We start from the raw sequence: 19,725 nt of genomic DNA, 5'->3' as shown, positions 1-19,725 counted from the left end.
ATCTGTTTTAAACATCCTTCAGGGGAAAAAAAGAGTTCTAGGATCCAGAAGAATAGAGTGTCAAGTAATAAATATTCTAGCTCCGTTTCCTCATGGCTTACCAATTACAGTGAGGGACAGATACTCTGCAATACTTCACACAAATGACCAGCTAGATGGAAGCTGCCAGGTACTTATTCAAAGGCATGGATTCAATATTGAAGGCTAACTCCATTTGATCACTAGCAACACAGAAGTGACGTGGACTAGGAGCAGGAGCTAGAGCTGAAAGGCAGAAGCCTCCCCTGGGTCACATTAGCCCTCATTATCTGTCTAGCATTAAAATTCATTCAGCGCAGACCCGCGCTTCATCTAGAGTCCTAAAGGGAAGCCAATTAGATCCAAAAGCACTGAAGTGTTGGGTAAACCACCGTTTCTGGCGGAAATAAAGGAACAAAAGGAAAACAATCCAAGAAAGAAAGCAATGGCAGTGCAGAGACAAGGCAAGACCTCACGGGAGCATGTGAAGTTCTCCTTTGAGATGCTCCTTCCCACATCCTTGTTAAGGGCAAGTGGGCCAACATGGAGTGGAGACTAGCCAGTTAAGAGACAGGGAGTGTGTTAAAGCTCAGAGTCTGCAGGTGGGAGCACATTAGCATCAGAACAAAGGCTGATGGGAATCTCCCAGGAGCGGAGAGAACAAAGTTCCCTGAAAAATCGTACACTGTGGAGTGGAGTTGCTGAAGGGGAGAGACTGTGGCCCATTCTCAGAGCAGTCAGTGGGGTCTACAAACACTGAGCACTCAACACTCCTTCGAACTATCGTTCCCTTTCTCTGTGGAAAGAAGCCATGGTGTTCAAGTTAGAATTTAAGACTGTTTCTGTGTAGTGCTGGGAGGGAAACTCCCTTGAAGTGGTGGTGGTGGTGAAATTCTCCCCTACCTACCCACCCTCAAAGCCTGCAAGGCACTGCAAGGGGTAGGAAGCACTTTGTAGCAAGGACGCTCCTGCCACAACGTCACCTCCTTCCTATGCATTATATGAAGGTGGCATTTTGTTTCTAAGGACTGCTTTGCTTCTGTCTGACTTGAGAAACCCAGACACTGATACTTTGTAAATGCACAGATTAAATTTGGAAGGTGATCTTTTTGTGCTACAGGACTGCCTGCTTTTGTTTTGTTTGCAAGGGGAAAACTGTATGGTATGGGGGCATGTGTAGCCAGACACATTCTTATTCATCTCCATATTCTAAACAAAGAGACAACGAATTCTTTGGGACCTTGGTGGCCATTTAGGTCTTTATCTATGCAGAAAAATAACTCCACCCTTCATGGAGCTGTGCTTCCTACTGGCTCTCGTCTGGTTTGTCTGATGCTGTCTGCCAGCTGGGGCCACATTGGGAGGGCCATGGGAGCCAGATCCATTTTCTCTGGCACAACTTGTCCTCCTCTGTCATGGATGTTAGATGAGCAGGCCAGAAACCTACATCAGAGCCCATGGCTGACACTTCAAAATCTGGAACTTGGAGAGCATGAGGCTGAGGGGTGAAACACTGAGATTTATTGCCATCATGGTGGACGGCATGTAGTAAACCTGTCTCACAGACTAGAGGCAGCAGAGGCGAGAGGTCCCTTTCTGCCATCTTGCACTCATTTAAGTTATAGTTGGTGACCTCTGGCTGATCCATGAGAAGGATTGGTAGAAACACTGATGGGAGAAGGATAAGAAGCTCAAATTTAGTGTTTACATGACTGGGTGGAAATGCATTTCTACTGCTGGCATTTCCTTTTGCTCTGTGGCCAAGAAGCACAGGGGGGAAGGAGGCCTCACTCACACAGACACTTGGGTAAGGAGCGATCCCACAAGCCATTTGCCATACAGGTCAGGGCAGAAGATCCCAACAGGTAGAATCCCTTCTTGCAGTGGTACATGACGCTCATCCCATACTCGAAAGTCTCCGGAAAGTTCTGTTGCCCATGGCGAACTGCATTTTCCACAAATCCAGGATCTGAACAGTTTACCACTAGAAAATGAAGCATTTTATATAGATAAGGCTTTTTGCCCCAGCCATGAAGAAGAATAAAGCTACGTCTTCTGAAAGAAAAAGAAGGCAGTGGTAGATGGTTATATCAGGCAAATGAAACAAGTCTCTGAAAGACAAGTATTTGGTTCCTCTCATTTGAAGTCCCTACATTTCACATGGATACATATGGATTCATATTATATATATATGGAAAATATGTGTGAAATTGTCCAGGGGGCTAGAAAAGAAGAGATCTGAGGCATGGGGGATCATGCTCAACATGCAATATATAGTTATGTGCAATGCCCTATGAGCAAAATCTTGTACAATGAATACACGTTGAATTACAAATAAACAATTACAGTAGGAAACAAACAAAACAAATCCCATGCCAAAGTGTGAAAGAAAGCAAATTTTAAACCAATCTAGACAGTTTATGAATGGAGAAGTTGATTTTGGAACCCCTTCATGAATTTCTGATTCCCCTGTAGATTGTACCTATTCTTTGTTGTAGACACATGTCAAGCATCAGATTGGCTACTGCCACAGTTTTGAAGTTACGGGGCCAATTTACTATTTCCTAAAAGTATGCTTCTTCAATATAACCTTTAAATCAATTTTCTTCATAAGGTAATGTAATGTAATGGCACTCAAGTCCAGGGATTAAGGTCTGTAACACACTTGCTATTTAGCCACACCCACCTATGCATATTTATGTGTGCCCCTACAGAAATGGTGCTGTCAATACACAGTGAATGAAGCTGAAAATGGCAGTCCTCCCATCAACACATCATGGAAATGTAGGTTAGGCCACCTCTGATGGGAACCCTCTTGCCTCAGGAGGGGAGAGGAAGGCATTCTCAGCGGTACAGGACACGCTCTGGTTGTGCTGAATGGCTTCCATTAGCCCAAAGGCCGATGGGCATCTTGGGAGGAATTAGCAGCAGGCGTCCTCAGGTGCAGAATAGCAAATGGCCTGATTATCTCCCACTTCCCCACTATGCCAGTGAATGGGACAGCTGCCACCGAGCACCCTCTCCAGATATTTCTGGCTCAGAAAAGAGCTGCGCACAGAATTCTCAGCAGCCACTGCAGAGGGTGGGTTCTGGAAGCTGAAGGCAAACCCTTCCCAGAGAATGGGTTTGATTCCTCTGCTGGGATGGGGGGAAGTCCAGGCAGAAACCGGGTTCAGCAAGACCCCTTTGGTATTATGGAACAATGTTCTCTGAATTTCATGAGAGTCTTATTCTGGATGAAAGTTTTGATTTCCCTGAGCTAAATAAATGTTTATGGATCTGAGGGGGATGTTTTTTAAGGCCCCAAAGCTCACTGCTTCTATAACCAAGTTGAAACCCAAATGCTAACCTAGCAGGGATTGCCTAGCTGGAGACAATGAAATAAACCTAAAAGCTGGTCTGCAAAATGTGAAACAAACATCTGTACCCTAGGCTAGTGCTTAGATGAAAAAAAAATGGTTCCTTGAATGGAGAAGCACCACCTCCATGTGCTCTTAGTAGACAAGGGGCAATTTTAGGATCCTGTGATCCATAGGTCACCCTGTAGTATACCATGAGTTGGCTCGGTAGAGTCTTCAGGGCCTCTGCTAAATACGACACTCCCTCAGTGTGTCTTGTGCTGATGTATAACTGTCGAACCCTGTGTTCTACACAAGACTTTGTGAGGATGTACTCAGTTTAAGCTATGGCTCCCTGCATGGAGACAGGTAGGTGTGTGTGTGTGTATAAGCCTTTTACTTTGCCCATACCTCAGGGCGAATTACTCTCTCCCTTCCTAGACACCTTTTTTTTTTTTTTTTACCTCGACAGGTAGGCAAGGCACTGCTCCACTGTCCATTGCTCCGACACTGGGCCCTGGAGGCACCCTGCAGCAGGTAGCCCGTGTGGCAGGTGAAATTCACAAGGTCATTCAGGTTGAACTCGCTGCCATTGGTGAGCCCATGTGCAGGGTTTCCTGGGTGTCCACATGTGATGGCTGTGGGAGCAAGGTCTATGTTACTTCTCATGTTAAACAGGACACCACGCCCACCTGGAGTCACTGAGAACAAATGGGTAGACATGAAGCATGCATGAATGGAAGGGTTCCCTAGAGACATGGAGGGTGCTGTTCTGGTGTGGAGGATCTGGGAGATGGGACAAAACACGTGGAATTTAGAGCCTCTGTTGGGATGGTGGGACGTCACCTCCAGCAGCAGGGCTGTCACCCTTCATTCACCTCAGGACTAGTGCTGTTTACTCAGACAAGCAGAATGCCAACTGACTAGGCAACAAAGCAGCCAGACACAAGTTCAAATCTTTTGTTTATCAAGGATTTTGAGTATTTCCCACTTGGAGCACACCAGCTGCTGCCCTGAAGCTTTCATTCGGAAACACTCTGGGGGTTGGGTTTCAATGTCAAATTATGAATTATCCTAGTACTAAGTTAACTGTAGACTTAGAGAAATAACTGTGCACGTGCCAACGTCCATCTCAGACATCCCTATTGTGTGATCTCATGAAGTGTGATTCACTTCCCCGGTGGTCAGCCTCTCCACAGCAGTCACACAGAGAGAGCCAGGTGGGTTCTGTCCCAGGTGCTTTCAAAGGAGCATGTTATGGCCACAAACTGCCCTTTTCCTCTTCAATCATCTTGTCAGCACCTTCTTCGTTCTAAGTAAAGCTGCATTCCTGCCTCCATAGTTCCAGAGCACTATCAGAGACAACACCCATTACTACTCAGGCACAGCTACACCTGGGCCTAATTCATGAGAAAGCAAAAGGCTCTCAGAGGAGCGTGGCTTGACAGGACGCTTGTACCCAGAAGGGGAAGCATCTGTAAACACCCAGAGTTCACTTTTGAAGTAACCGGTTTTTAGAACAGCAACAGCATATAAACATTCCTTTGAGTAAATGAAGAGCAGCTGCAAAACTCTTTATTCTTCATAAAGTCAATGACCCAATACCAGACAACATATGACACTGAGGGACTGTCCACATCCTCCTCTAATCAACACTCTTTCTCATCCTGAATGTCCTATGGATGAGCATATGACACCAGTCACAAGGCGCCTTTTTGTGAATCGGTGAGAGAATTTATGGAGTACTGGAGTCTACCAGGGACAATATAGAAAATGCTGGACAGGGAAAGCCAGGACGGCAGGCTTGTACTTTGACTTGAAACAGTGAGACAGAAAGATGTCTTGTCCTGTTGACTATGAAGGGGGAACATGTCTGAACAATGACTGAAGTACACAGGGAAATGGGAATCTGTGGTCATCAGAGCAGCTGCACAAAGTCTACTCACGGACGCAAACAGGGGTCTGTCCCGACCACTTGTGGTCCTGCAAGCAAATCCTCACAGAGGTGCCTACAAGCCGGAACCCAGGGTTGCACTGGTAGACCACTGTGTCCCTGTAGCTGAAGCCATCGCCGCTGATATGGCCGTTCACAATGGGGTCTGGAGAGCCACAATGGCCCGCTGAGGACAGACAGAAAACCGTAGGAAACTCATCAGGGAATGTGTCAGCACGAACCCGTGGTATTCACAATTCACTTACCTTCGTTGTCAAGTCAGTAACAGACATGAATGCATAACTAACTGGGAATTTCCCCACTGACATTTGTACTTTCATTCTATATTATTGTTTGAAAATGAGCATGTCCAATCAAGTTTGTCTAACTGTGAGGGCTGACAAGAGCACACTTGAAGGTCTGGGGACTTCGAGAGCTATGCCCTCTTGGCAAGCCATGCCTGGTTCTCAATGGCTTTCATAAGTGTCCCCCAAAGCACCTAGAACTATCTAGAATAGGCAAGCTCTTAATAAATCATAAACACTATATCACCGCATGAGTCTGTCATAAATGTAGGCAGTAGTAGGCAGCGTAGGCAAGAGATATAATATGGGGAACAGCTGAGCGCTCACATCTTGACCCAAAAGCAGGGAGCAGAGAGAGCTCACTGGGAATGCTGTGAGTCTTCAGACTTCCAAAGCCCATCTCCAGTGACACACTTCCACCAACAAGGCCACACCTCCTAAGCCTCCCCAGACTGTGCCACCAACTGGGGACCAAGTCTTCAAGTGTCTGAATATGTGGTGGATGTTCTCATTCAAACCATCACACCAGGAGTGCCTCACCTCACACAGGAAATGCTCTTGGGCTGGGAAGGAAGTAAAGAATCAGATATAGCTTCAGAGACTGACCATAAATGGACAAACAGACATGTGGGGCCCATGGGGTGTGGGATTTTGTGTGCTGGGAACATCTGAGAAGGGTGGTTATCCAAAGTTACACAGAAAAGAACTACAGGCCACAAGAGAGCATGTGCCATGTGCAAACACTGCACACTTTATATAAGTGACTTTATCTTTCTGAATTTTGATTGGGTTATCTGCAGAGATCCTGGGACCAAGTGCCCAGAGAGATAAGCAGGGGGAGGGGCAGGTGAACACAAACCTCTGGAGTTTGGAGTGTGATGATTTGCAAATTTAAATTAAACAACATTGCGCTGATTCTGTGGAAATTCTGCCCCTGAGTGTACTGTGCAGAATCTTACCTGTTTGAAGGGTAGAACTGGCAGCCTTGCTGGAGAGAGGAACACTGTGGAGGTAGGTACAGAAGGACCCCCTCTGCTATGACATCTCTACCTTCTTCCCTGAGACCTTCCCGCCTTAAGCTCACCTGCCACTCTGCCATTTTCCATCCCGCCAAATACTCAATGTTCCTGTGAGGATTAGATTGCTGCCATTTTTAGAAAATCTACAAACCAAATGTCCAACCTTAGTATTTGCCTTGTGATTATCAGTATTTTGGGCTGTCAATGAAATACTGAGTGTTAAAAATATCCTCCCTCTTCAGAGAGTCAGAAAGACAGGCTCCATGATGTGGTGTGATCTGTGTGGTGTCTTTAAGCTAAGCCAGGCTTACAAGGACAGTGAACAGCAGAGACACTTTACAGACCCTTCTTAATTATTAACAAGCAGCCATAAACTGTCTGATGTGGATCAGACCCGTGAAAGGCATGAGAGCTAGTGCTGGCATTAAACATCCATGGATGTTTTGTAAACCTGCCTATCTGTCCGTGCGAAAAGAACACTGCAGAATACTGATGCAAGAGACTGTTTTGCTTCTAAATTTGCAAGGTGATGCTGGGCAATTTTTCTATGCCACACAAAAGGCAACAGATTTTGAGAGCATGAAGTCCTGTTGAGAATAAGAGTTCGACAAGCTGTACTATACCCAACATTGACTTAGAACATAAATCCTGTGGGGTCGGAGAGTTCTTTTGTCAATTCTCCAGAAGAATTCATAGACAAAAGCTAAGGATTGGTGTTAGGTGATCCCAAATTATTCACCTTCCCTAAGACACCAAGCATATTCCACAGGAACATGGTAGAGTAGACAACTTCATGGAGGGGAGAAACAGTTCCTTTCTTCCAATAAAATAAATTTTTTTCTGTAATGCCACACTTTGATTCTCAGCTATCTTATTAACCATTTTTTACTTAGACCTCTCAAAATCTACAGGTTATTCAAAGAATACATTCCAATTTTATTTCTATCAATCTATAAAAATTCAAAATAGAATTTTGAATTCTGAGACCTAGCTATTTCAGCCCTTGCAAATGTCACCATATTACATTCACAACAATATTTGTGTCTTTATAGTCATTATGGTTCGACAAATGAAAACCTACTTTAAAGAGCAATCCATTGTACTGGGAAGTTGATGTTTTTATGCAGAATTCCTTAACAGAGGCATCTTTGACAGCAAAGATTAAAGAGGTAACCCAGTGGGAGAGCTGACAGGTCATTCTGTGCTAGAAAAATCTACATGCCATAAGTGTGTTATCAAGAGATTAATGAACAGTTTTACAACAGGGGCCCTAGATTACAAACATACCACCTCCTTCTAGATGCTGTGCTCACTGTTGGGTTCAAAGGAAATTACTACAAAGAAGATAAATACAAGAAAATAATTAAGAGAACACTGTGATCATAAAACTTTCCTGATGGTTTAGGAGGCACCTGGTAGGGGAGGTATAGGGTCTGTGTTCTTCTGGCTTAATGCTATAGCCCAGATAGATATTTAGCACTGCACTTTGCACAACTGAACATTGAGAAAATTCTAGAGGTCCCAGTCATAGTACAGAAATAGGGGGTCCTACACAAATCTGTTCTTGGAGCTAGTGTGAAGCTTTACAATGACACACAAGTGCATGGCTTCACCTTGAACTCATCTGCAAGGACACACACACCAGCCTCACTAGAAGTTCAGGCTCAGAACCTGGATGTGGTACTTCCAACAGGACCAAATTCCATTCTTATGTGTGAGCCAAGAGAATTGCCTTTCATCTCCTTAAATATGGTTTCCATATGAAAAATTCCACAAGACATGGTTAGTGGTAAAATTATAAAAATATTCTTCCACGTACTGATTAATTTTACTTAATGACCAAAGATATTCTTTCCTAGTTTGACATCACTGGACACATCGAGTACCAGATGCAAGACCCTTGTTGCATCATAATCATAAGGACCATAGCAAAGCCAATGTTCCTCTGGGTACTCAAAGGATAAATAGAAGATTCCCCACACACAGCCTGGGCCAAGCATCCATCATAGTATCTTATACAATGCTGGAATGACATGGTCTGAGACTCGGTGCAGTTTGGAGTCCACAGAAGCCACAGGCAAAGCAAATAGCATGATTGGGTAGCTCTCTTCTGAAGTGAGACTCTATTATGATGCTGGGCAGGTCTGCCACCTTACTTGATCTGTCAAGCAGATGGCTTGTATACTTGGTATGAAACCTAATTTTCTGATGTACTGTGTCTACTGTTACTAATCCGCCAGGGGCCCAAATACGATGTTTTGGATATAAGCCTCAGCTCAATTCTAGGAGCTCGAATCTCCTATTGTCTTTTAGATGCCTGTGGGCTGGTTACCTCCGGATGGCCTGGCCACAGGGGAGAATGGCTTCTAGTTTGTGTAACAAGAGACCTAGGCTCCACACCCATCATGGGGGCTAGTGCCTCGGAACTAGTGGGATGTGTCTGAAGTCAGGTGCCTTTATGCAGTGTCTGAAGGCTTGTGTATGTGCATTCTAGGACCATCTCTAGGGTTAAAGGAAGTGTTCCCTAGTCAGCCCTATATACGCAATAACAGATGTCTTCTGCCAGTACCCCAGCTTTTAGAAAGCTATTTAAGAGGATGCTTGAATAAACCATGGTCTCCTGAAATGGTAAGATGTCTCTGTTTTGTTCTTAACACTGCTGGGTAGCTAGGACTTCCATGATCCACACTACCCCACTCAGGGTCAGACCCAGGGGCTGTTTGACTGGTTCCCAACACAGTCCTAAAGAAATCAGTCCAAAACAGATGGCCCCTGCAGCTTAGGACTGATATAGTTACTAACCAATTTAAAAAGTGCCAGTTTGCTAACACCAACACCTGTCTCCATCCTATCCGCAGCATATGAATTTAATTAGTTTTATTCTTCCCAGCATAGGTTTTCATTGTAGCTTTACTGTGGTGGTTTGAAAGAAAATGGCCCCCAGAGAGAGTGGCACCATTAGGAGGTGTGGCCTTATTGGAAGTAGTGTGTCACTGTGGGGGGGCAGGTTTTGAGATCTCCTTTGCTCAAGATATTCTCAGTGACACACAGTTGCTTCTGCTGCCTGAGAAGCAAAATGTAGAACTCCCAGCTTCTTCTCCAGGACCATGTCTGCCTGCATGCCGCCATGTTCTGCCATGACAATAGTAGACTAAACCTCTGAAACTGTGATCCAGCCCCAATAAAATGTTTTCCTTTATAAGAGTTGTCTTAATCATGGTGTCTCTTCATAGCAATAGAAACTCTAAGATACCTACCTATCCATTCATGGCTGTCAAAGATAAGAAAAACCAACCACAAACAACTCATTACATCTTTCATTCCATGGCATTTCAGATATCCAAAGTTATTCATTATTTCTAACATTCCTCTTTGCCAAAATAATGCAAAAATGTTTCTATATATTCTTCAAAGATTTAGATCACTGAATCCATTAGCATAGAAGCACATCTAATCCCAGGGTCTATGCAGGCTCTTTAAAGAACTGGAATCAATGTGGTGGGTGTTCCAATTTGTCACAAGCTAGAATCATTTGGGAAAAGGGACTCCCAATTGAGTGTCAGAAGCTTTATCTGTAGGCAAGCCTATAGTGTTATTTTCTTAATAAGTGATTGATGTGGGAGATCCCAGGCCACTATGGATGGTGGTACTACCCTTGGGCGGGTGGTCCTGGGGCATTTAAGAAACAAACCTGTGACCAGCACTCTTCTTTGCCCTGTACATCAGCTCCTGCTTCCAGATTCCTGCCCTGCCCTCCCTCAATGATGGACTGTGATGTGGGACTCTTTTTTTTTTTTTGTCTTGTTTTGTTTTTCGAGACAGGGTTTCTCTTTATTGTTTTTGGAGGCTGTCCTGGAACTCGCTCTGTAGACCAGGCTGGACTCGAACTCACAGAGATCCACTTGCTTCTGCCTCCTTAGTGCTGGGATTAAAGGCATGCGCCATTAACAAACACCTGGCTGTGATGTGGGACTCTTAGCTGAAATGAAACCTTTCCCCTAAACCGTGTATGACCATGGTGTTATAATGGAACAATAGTAACCCTAACTAAGACACTAAGTATGGAATATTGATATGAATAAAGAATGGGGGATAGCAGAGATTCCTGATGGCGGAAATTGCCTACGTGGAAAATATAGAGGAACGACCAGGGTGTGGGCAATGGGGTATCCATGTTTCTTGGCACTGTTTATCAACTCCAGCCCATTATAGATTTGTTCTTTAAGATGTTTCTCACTCTGTCACTGACCACAGTCAGAGCAACACAGCTGCTGCTCTTGAGTTTCCTATAGAATATCTGGTACTCTCCCTCCTGCCTTTGCGTACGTCCTGTCTTCCTGTGTCCTTCTCATAGGGGTGGCTTCTTTCTCAAAGTCACAGAGTTCTTATTTTGCTTTGTCAAGAGGCAATCTCTCTTTGACTTGAGGCCATGGTATTGCATAGATTGTTTTCTGAATTTAAAAATATGTATAATTTATTTTGGAGAAAAAATATATCTTCACTAAATATCATGACTGATACACACAGCAACCAGAGTCTTTGAGACACAACAGGGCTGGTGCATGATATAAGCTCACAGACTCCATTGCAGCTTGCACAGGGCCTGCATGGGTCTGTACCAGGTGGGGTCCTAGAGCTGAGAGGAGAAGGGGACACATGATACCATCCCTAACTCAGAGCTATCTCCAGTTGATAACCACTTACGAATGGAAACTAAGTTTTCTCCAAGGGAGTCTCACTGGGGATAAACATCATTCTTAACTATAGGCCATGTGCCCATCAGTAGATGGCCAAGTGAACTCAACAGCATCATTGGAGGCTCTGTATCTTATAAAGTTGAGACTTTTTGTTTCCTCATATGTCCTTTGCATATACATTATGGCTTCTGGTTTTATGTTTTCATGGGATTCCTATGTATGGTAACATGTGCCTCTCTGCCTCTAAATGTGTTTCTTGTGCTTTTTCTTTGGCTCTTTTTCTTATTTGGGTGTTTTCTCCTACTCTGACTTGTTTTTAGAAACCTGCTTGTTTGCTACAAAAAGCAGGAGGGGTATGAATCGGGTTGGGAGGGAATGTGAAGAGGAACTTAAAAGGGAGATCATAATCATAATATATTGTATAAAAAGTATTTTTAATTAAAAAGCATATTAACCGAATGCTATGATTGATACTGTGTTGTGGAATACTCTTTTTGTACACATTGAAGACATGTCACTCTGATTTGTTCAACAAAAGCTAAATGGCAGGATTTCCAGGCAGAGAGGATGCTGAGAGAAAAATATGAAAGATACATGGAGATGCTAGGAGATCTACAGCAAGCAGGACGGACAGTGAGGAGATGAGTCAATAAAACCATGAGACAGAGACTAAATTAACAGAAATGGGGTAGTTTAATGTATAAGAGACAGTCATAATTAAGTTTATGTCTATATGCCATTATTGGGAAACTGAGAACCCCACTGAAAAAGTCCGACTGCAATACTGAAAGTCCCGTTCCAAACGTGACCATTGACTCAGCTGCCATAAGGTTGTGTTAGTAATGCAGGTCACTCGAAGTCACAGCCTGGTAGAAACCCAGAGCGCTCTCAAGAAAAAGATGATACACTAATTCAAATATCAAATAGCAATCGGGATATGGGAGAAAAGTAATAGCCACATTGATAAACAAGAGATCACAAGCACGTGGAGAGGCCACTGGCCTTGCAGAGCTGAGGTGCATGCCCCCTTTTTTGGCATGTGTCCTGAGGAGAGGATTTATTGGTACCACCTACGTCATCTGCCAATATTTCCTTGTGGCTCAGTGTTGGTGGGAGAATGGAGCTGTACTTCGCAGCCCTTTTGAAAATTAACTTATTCTTACTGGAGCACCAGAATGAGTCCTTGGGCAGGAGCCCCTGATATGTAACCACAATGCCTACATTTAAATTTTTATTACTGGTGAGACATGTGATGACGGACAAGCTTGTCACTTCTGTAAGTGTTTTTATCTTCCAGTTAGGAGTAACAAACACTTTGTGTTCTGATGAGAATTCAATAAAACAAAGCTTAAAATTGCCATAGTTGTGTTATCAATATAGACGACATTCACAGATAATATCTCCCAGGAGGCCTCTAGTTACCATGTGGACTCTGGAACTCTGTAGCATTTATCCTGCCAGGTACACAGTATCCGTGCCAGGTTTAGGAATGTGCCTCCACTGGTCCATCTGTCTGCATATCCCATAGTCTCCCTAGTCAATAGAGCGGTTCTGCTCCCCTCTGCTCATAGTCTCATACATACTCGGTGGGCTGCAACCTGATTCTGTACTTTCCCCTGGGCCTATATTCTTGTTGGGATAAATTATGGGATCTACCTACCAGCAATCTGTTACTCTTGTACAGGGATACACTCCATTACCATATTAGGCAGATTATGAACTTCAATCCTCAAGTCTCAATGGTCACTGTGAAACTATATTTGTCCAGATGAAAAATCGTTACACTAAATTTACTGCCCACTATTTAGCCAGCCTTATGCATGCATGGCTACATGCCAGCTCAATCCTTTCCTAACTGTTCATCTCCCTGCTAAATGCTCTGCCCCTCATTATTTTCTCTAAACTTCACCAACATCTCATCATTCACACCTTCTTCATTATAACCTGGATATTTTTCTCCTTACATTCAATTTAAATTTCTACTGGGCAAATGGACTCACTTTCAAGTCACTGAGCCTCCAAAGGTTTCCAAGGTGGATTGTATCCTATGAGGACCACATTTGTGACAAGGTAGGACCATCAATGAATCATATGTCTCATCCTATGGGCTTGCAGCCTTAACTTTAGAGCAGAAGGGTCACAGAATAAGTGAGGGCTTATCTGGGACTGTAGGACACAAAGTGACGCTAGGCCTTAAGAGTTTTATAAATGTAATCATTTAAAGCCCCCAAGCTTCCCACACAGCCTAGCCTCCATGCTTGCCTACCAGGCCACAGCAGCAGATGTGTGTTTCAGATCACCCACTTCCACCCCTACCCCTCTGCTGCTAAATTCCACTGGGTATACAGAGAAGACCTTGTACTCATCAGCACTGCCATCTGGAGAGGACTTCTCAATGGCCACCAGGTCCTTAAGAACATTGGGGAAAGCTCTGAGAAGGTTGTGAAAGACTAGGGACACCAGAATAGATCTAGGGAATAGGTACTAGAGTAGAGGAGGGTGTTAGAGAAAGGTGGGGCAGTGAAAATGGTGGGCATTGCAAAAGAAGGTGGGTCAATAGGGATGGGGTACTGGAAGGAAATGGGATGATAGAGGGGTGGGATGAGGAAGGGAGGTGGAGGGATAGAGGGATAGGATGACAGGAGGAGATGGGATGCTGAAAGGTGGTAGAGATGGGGTACTGGAAGGTTAGGGTGATGGAGAAGTATGGGGTTCCAAACATAGGTGGGGTAATGGAGGGATGGGGTGATGGAGAAGTATGGGTTTCCAGACATGGGTGGGGTAATGGAGGGATGGGGTGATGGAGAAATATGGGTTTCCAGACATGGGTGGGGTAACGGAGGGATGGGGTGATGGAGGGATGAGGTAATGGGAGGATGGAGTGATAGAGGGTTGAAGTAATGGAGTGAGGTAGGGTACTAGAAGGAAGGGATGATGGAGGAGATGGAATGATGACATAGCTGGGAAACTAGAGGGTTGGGGTGACAGATGGAGGTCGGGTGCTGGAGGGAGTAGGGAACTGGAGGGATTAGGGAACTGGAGGGATACAGTGATGGAGAGAGGAGGAGTACTGGAGAGATGAAGTGACAGAAGGAGGGGGTGATAAAGGGAACTGGAATACTAGAGGTATGTAGGGTACTGGAGGTTTTGGGGGAAGTATTGGGGGCAGGTGGGGTGCCAGGGAGATCCGGGAAGTAGGAAGAATGTAAAATGTTATAGATACATATGATATTTTAGTGATGATGCAGAGATAGATTGGAGCAGTTCTGAGACACTAGCATATCTGAACTACACACTCACAGTGTGTTCACATTCATGCAGAGGAATCTGGAGGAAACAACATCCTCCCTCCTCCCTTTAAAATTATCAAAGAGTAACATCAGAAAAGACAAGCCAAGAGACTACAGATGTGTACCACTTTAAACAGCTCACAGAACTTTCTAGGTTTAGATGACCAACAGCTCAACTTCACAATGGAATTTTAAACTATTGAAAATGTATATAACTTTTTGGAAATTCGTATTTCTATTTGCTAAGTTTGTCAAGGTCTTTTAGTGTCATATAGTCTCAGTCCTCTACATGGTAGCCAGTTTTAGATAACGATTTTATTTTACATTGTGTGTGTGTGTGTGTGTGTGTGTGTGTGTGTGTGTGTGTGTGTTCTTCAGCAGGAAAAAGAAATCCCATGGAGCAGTAATTACAGGTGGTTGTGAGCCACCCAATTGAGGTTCTGGAAACCGAATCCAGGTCCTCTGCAGGAGCAATAAACACTCTTAACCATGGAGCCATCAGTACAGCCCGTCTACAAGACAGACGATCTGCCACAGAATATAAGACGTGACTATCCTTCATTTTTCAGACTAGAAAGTAAAGAACCTTCAGATACCTTGAGAGTCAGTAGGGACAAGTAGCCATGAAAGTGACCAGTATCACTGAAGCTGCCACAGTCTTAACAATCAGAAGCCCTGTACTTTCCGCACTGTGACTTATCTCCAGGGTTTATTTGAATTATACCACATGGGAACTTACGAGTAGCTTACCCAGACACCTTGTTTCAGATCCGCTCCAGAGACCATTGGCCAAGCACTCCCGGACATGGGAGCCTACGAGTGTGTAGCCAGTGTTGCAGGTAAAGATGGCGGTGGCTCCATACACAGTGAGTGTCCCTATCTTGTTACCATTTGGGGGAAAGGACAGGCTTCCACAGGAGATGACTGGAAGAGAAAAACTGTATTAGTCCAAGTCTTGGCTTAAAGCAGAAATGATGGGTGTTGGTTTTCAGAAAGAGCATATGGCAGGCAGATCTGCTCTGCTAGGCCTTGATAGGTCAGTTGTCTCATCTGAATTTTCCTTGTCTATTGTTTTCAACACAAAACCTCAGAAGTTCTAGCATATTTCAAAGCCACCAAGATCCCTATAATATTCTATTGCGTTTTCCTTCTCACAGATTGGTAACCCTTTCTTCAAAAATCCATACAGTATACAACATAAGGACTCATAAGCATATCCACCAAATATGCTGAGTGTCTGATTTTCTATCCATATCTGTCCTAAGAGTTATGTGATTGTGGTGACACTCATATGCCGCTGTCAGGAACATGAGATGTATCCTTGCCAAAGGCCAACAGCCCAAACCAATCATGGTGGGTTAACACCCAGCATACTTGACTTTAACCTAATACAAAGATCACTTTTCTTCCAGTTATTTCTATGATTTGTTTCAATGATGATCACTGTGAAATTGCTGACTATATAGGGTACATGGAACCATCTAGGTAATTAATATCAGTACACACATACTATCCTGTGTGGGCACAGGCAAGGCAGTTATTAAGTCCTAAGAGTATTCTTGCTATCCCAGATATGATGGAGCATAGCTGTTGGGACTCCAAATTAGTCCATTTGGGGAGGTAAATCAATGGTCACCCAGAGTAGAATGTTAATCACACTCACATGTTTGCAACTCAGATGAATAAATATTTGAGGACAAAACATACTGAATCTCACGGAAGGAAGAAAAGTTCCCACCCCTTCAAGGGTGACTGACCAACAAAGGCTCAGAAGTGTTTAAACAAGAATGGAAGTATTAGAAATAATACCAAAGGAGAAATGTTCAGATCACTCAGTAAGCTGTGACCTTCACAGTACTTCCATGCCACTAAGTGGCAAAAACAGAGTTGCCATCCATAGCAAACTGGCAAGTGATGGGAGGAAAATATCATCATGAAGTAAATTATTTGCTAGGTGAGCTTGGTCAATCTCCTAACACTCTCTGGTATCTGACAGGGCTGAGGGCAGTGAAAGACTATTCTGAAGACCACTTAAGAAATGGAGTCATCAGTGGGAATATCATGGTGGTCAGTGTCTTAGTTATTTTTCTCATTGCTGTGACAATACACTTTATAGAAGCAACTTAAAGGAAAGAGATTTCTTTTACTGCAGTTTCATGGTAGGAAAGGCATAGTGGTTTAGAGCACCAGAGACTGCTCCCATGGGTATGTCAGGAGCCTGAGGCATCTTGCTCACCTCTCCCAGACAACAAAGAAGCAGAAAGAGATGAAAGCCTTCAAAGTCCCACCCCCCTCCACCAGTGACCCACTTCCTCCAATAAGGCTCTACCTCCTAAAGACTACACAGCCTCCCAAATAGCTTCACCAGGGGACTAGTAATCAAACAAGAAATCTGTAAGAACATCTCACATTTAAACCACAACAGCCTTGACCCTAGAAGGCCAGCACATTGATGACTTGAATCCCAGCCAGTAGCTTCAATGATTGGCATGTGAGTGGACCATGGGTATTTTGACCCCATCATGGAATGAATCCACTAATGGATTAAAATTCACGATGAACTGTTGGGATGTGGTAGAGACTACGGAAAGTGAGGTCTGTTTGGAGACGCAGTACTTTGAAAGGCATGTCTTATTCAGGACCCTCCTTGGTCTATCTCTCTCTCTGTTTTCTGGCAAACTTAGGCGAACAGCTTAGTTCTTCTCTCCTACTTAGTAAGGTCTCTTTACAATTGAGAAACAAAGAAGAAACATAACTGTCCAAGCCACGGGCCCATTGGGACCTCTGAAATTGTGACCCAGCAGAAACTGTGTCTTTTCTAAATTGCTTTTCTCATCAAGGTAGGGTGACTCTTGTGTATAGCCCCACCTGCCATTAGGGACCCTCAGGCTGGAGGACTGTCATAAAGTACCGGCAGGCCTACGCTCCTCTATGAGATCCTCTCTCAAATTATTAAAAGGAATAAAATCATTTTAAAGACCATATGGGGGAAAACCATATTTGTCACAGTGATAAAAAAATCTAACACAGAATTTTGCAGATAACCGAGGGAAGCAAACCTATATGAAGGCAGCATTGGAATACCCCCTCTCCCTTAGTGAAGCTTCTCTCATTCCAAGGTCTGGATCCTACTCACTTTCAAGTGAACAGGCAGACTTTCATGCTAGATATGATCTATAGGGGTCACTAGCCAGAAATTGGGAGTCTACATCTTGCTGAGAAAGCCTTCACGTTCCTCGGAATCTGAGACGGTTAAGCAAAACCTTCACAGCAGCAAGTGTGAGACTTTCAATAATTTGCTAGCATGTACCATACCAAATGTCAATGGATTCAAGAGGGATTTAGGTTTTTATAATTTGCTGTGAACTTTTCTCTAAGCCTTTTCCCAAACACAGTGTGAACCCTACCTTGAACTGTGATATTTAACAATTCATGTTGAAACTTCAGTGCTTACCACAAATGTGTTCAATGACAAGGCTGGACCATTTTCCTAGCTGAAAGCTCTGCTTCCCTTTAGCAGTAGGGCAGGGAGGAAACTCACATTGGATTCTAGCCTCTCAGCCTTAGCTCACACACCCTGGTGAGGAAACCATTTAAAGTATGTCCTCTAATGAGGTTCATTAGATCACAAGGAACTAACGGAGCAACAATCGGGCTTCTGGGAAGCTGGATAATGGGATTCTGAGCCAAGAGTTTCCTTTGGATGCAAGCCCTACTCATTAGTGAGCGTGGCAGAGCAACTTGGAAAAGCATAATTGGGAGAGCCCATCACTGCTAAAAATAATCGTGCCACAAAACAAGGAAAAGGCCTAGCTCTATGCTAGTCTCCAAAAATGGATTCATTAGTTTTGTCTTTATCCCTACCACTGAAAACATGTCCACACTCACATTCCACAGGACTCTCAGCACTCATGGGGTGTCTGCACAGCTCAGGTGCTAATCTGAGAGCTCCCAGAAGACCCTTGTGAGCACTGTCTGTGAGCACTGTCTTCCTACTACAGCCTTGGGTGACAAGCCACTCTCCCCTCCCCACAGGCACGCTTCCTTCTCCTCTCCACTAGAATTCACAGGAAAATCTGCTTTGGAAGAGGAGTCTGATGGGATGTGTTTTCTCATACCATGAGGTCAGCATTCCTGTCAGCAGTATGAATGCTTATAAACATGCTTTCCAATAATGGCTCCATGATGGTGTAGCTCACAGTGACTGACACCAAGTCAAGAGCAGTGCACTCTGTTGTAAGTGAGAAGAGGCAGGGCATGCTCAGAGACACGGGGATGGTTGTTTGAAACACACGAGTATGTGATGGGGACCGCAGCCTGGGTCACTCTGTGAGGTCTAGGGCCCCACAGGTATGGCCCGTCACTGAGTGTAAGCCCAGAGACACGGAGATGGTTGTTTGTAAACACAGGAATGTGTGATGGGGACTACAGCCTGGGTCACTCTGTGAGGTCTAGGGCCCCAGAGCTATGATCTGTCACAGTGTTAAATCTGAAGGCCTTACCCCAAATGGGGATACTCATTGTGGAGTTAGCTGCCCATGCAGCAGAGAGCAGATACTTGATGTGTCTCTCAAGTTCGAGGCCATGATGTACAATGTTTACTCTAGGAATAGATGGAGTAACAGTGCCACTCATACAGAAGGGTGACACGCCTGTGCTGATTTCCGTGGATGGGCCTATGCTGTGTGTTTAGCCATCCATCCACACATGTCTCTCATTAGCAGTGGGAACCCATAGAAGTCATGGTGCACCTCAGCCTAGCCAAGGTCAGCTTTCAAAGAACTCTTAATTAGTAGCTAGGAACTGGGGCAGTCTAGAACATGGGTGATATTCTCTATCTACTTTTAAAAATGCCTAGTTTGGCTTTTTGTGCATATATACATTTTAAAATGTAAACAGTTATGTCTCATGGATCCCAACAATAAGATGTTTCTTACTTTTAAATATAAACAGTAAGAAGTGTGAGAAAAAGAATTCTTGCTTCTCTGTTGCATGGCTATCCTGCCCACACTGTGAAAGATCAGACTACAGAGACAGAATTCCCATGGGAAGATCCCCTCCTATGCAGCAAGGGAACTGGATGCTCAGAGAACTTAGAACCACTTGGAGTAAGAATATGAACCCC

The 19,725-nt window shown here is 44.2% G+C and overlaps 1 protein-coding gene across 1 annotated transcript in view; it reads right to left on the bottom strand.

Moving 5' to 3' along the window:
- Positions 1-19,725, bottom strand: part of Csmd1 (CUB and Sushi multiple domains 1) — a 1,489,308-nt gene that overhangs the window by 33,508 nt on the left and 1,436,075 nt on the right. Inside the window, exons 52-55 of the mRNA XM_005082604.4 lie at positions 15,351-15,524; positions 5,303-5,476; positions 3,821-3,994; positions 1,814-2,002 (exon numbers count right to left, since the gene is read on the bottom strand). Of these exons, the coding sequence (XP_005082661.1) occupies positions 1,814-2,002; positions 3,821-3,994; positions 5,303-5,476; positions 15,351-15,524 (711 nt within the window). The remainder of the gene's footprint in view (positions 1-1,813; positions 2,003-3,820; positions 3,995-5,302; positions 5,477-15,350; positions 15,525-19,725) is intronic.

Source organism: Mesocricetus auratus, unplaced genomic scaffold, assembly GCF_017639785.1.
Source record: "Mesocricetus auratus isolate SY011 unplaced genomic scaffold, BCM_Maur_2.0 Super-Scaffold_100031, whole genome shotgun sequence".
Lineage (NCBI taxonomy): Eukaryota > Metazoa > Chordata > Mammalia > Rodentia > Cricetidae > Mesocricetus > Mesocricetus auratus.
This window is presented reverse-complemented; position numbering and strand designations above follow the sequence as displayed.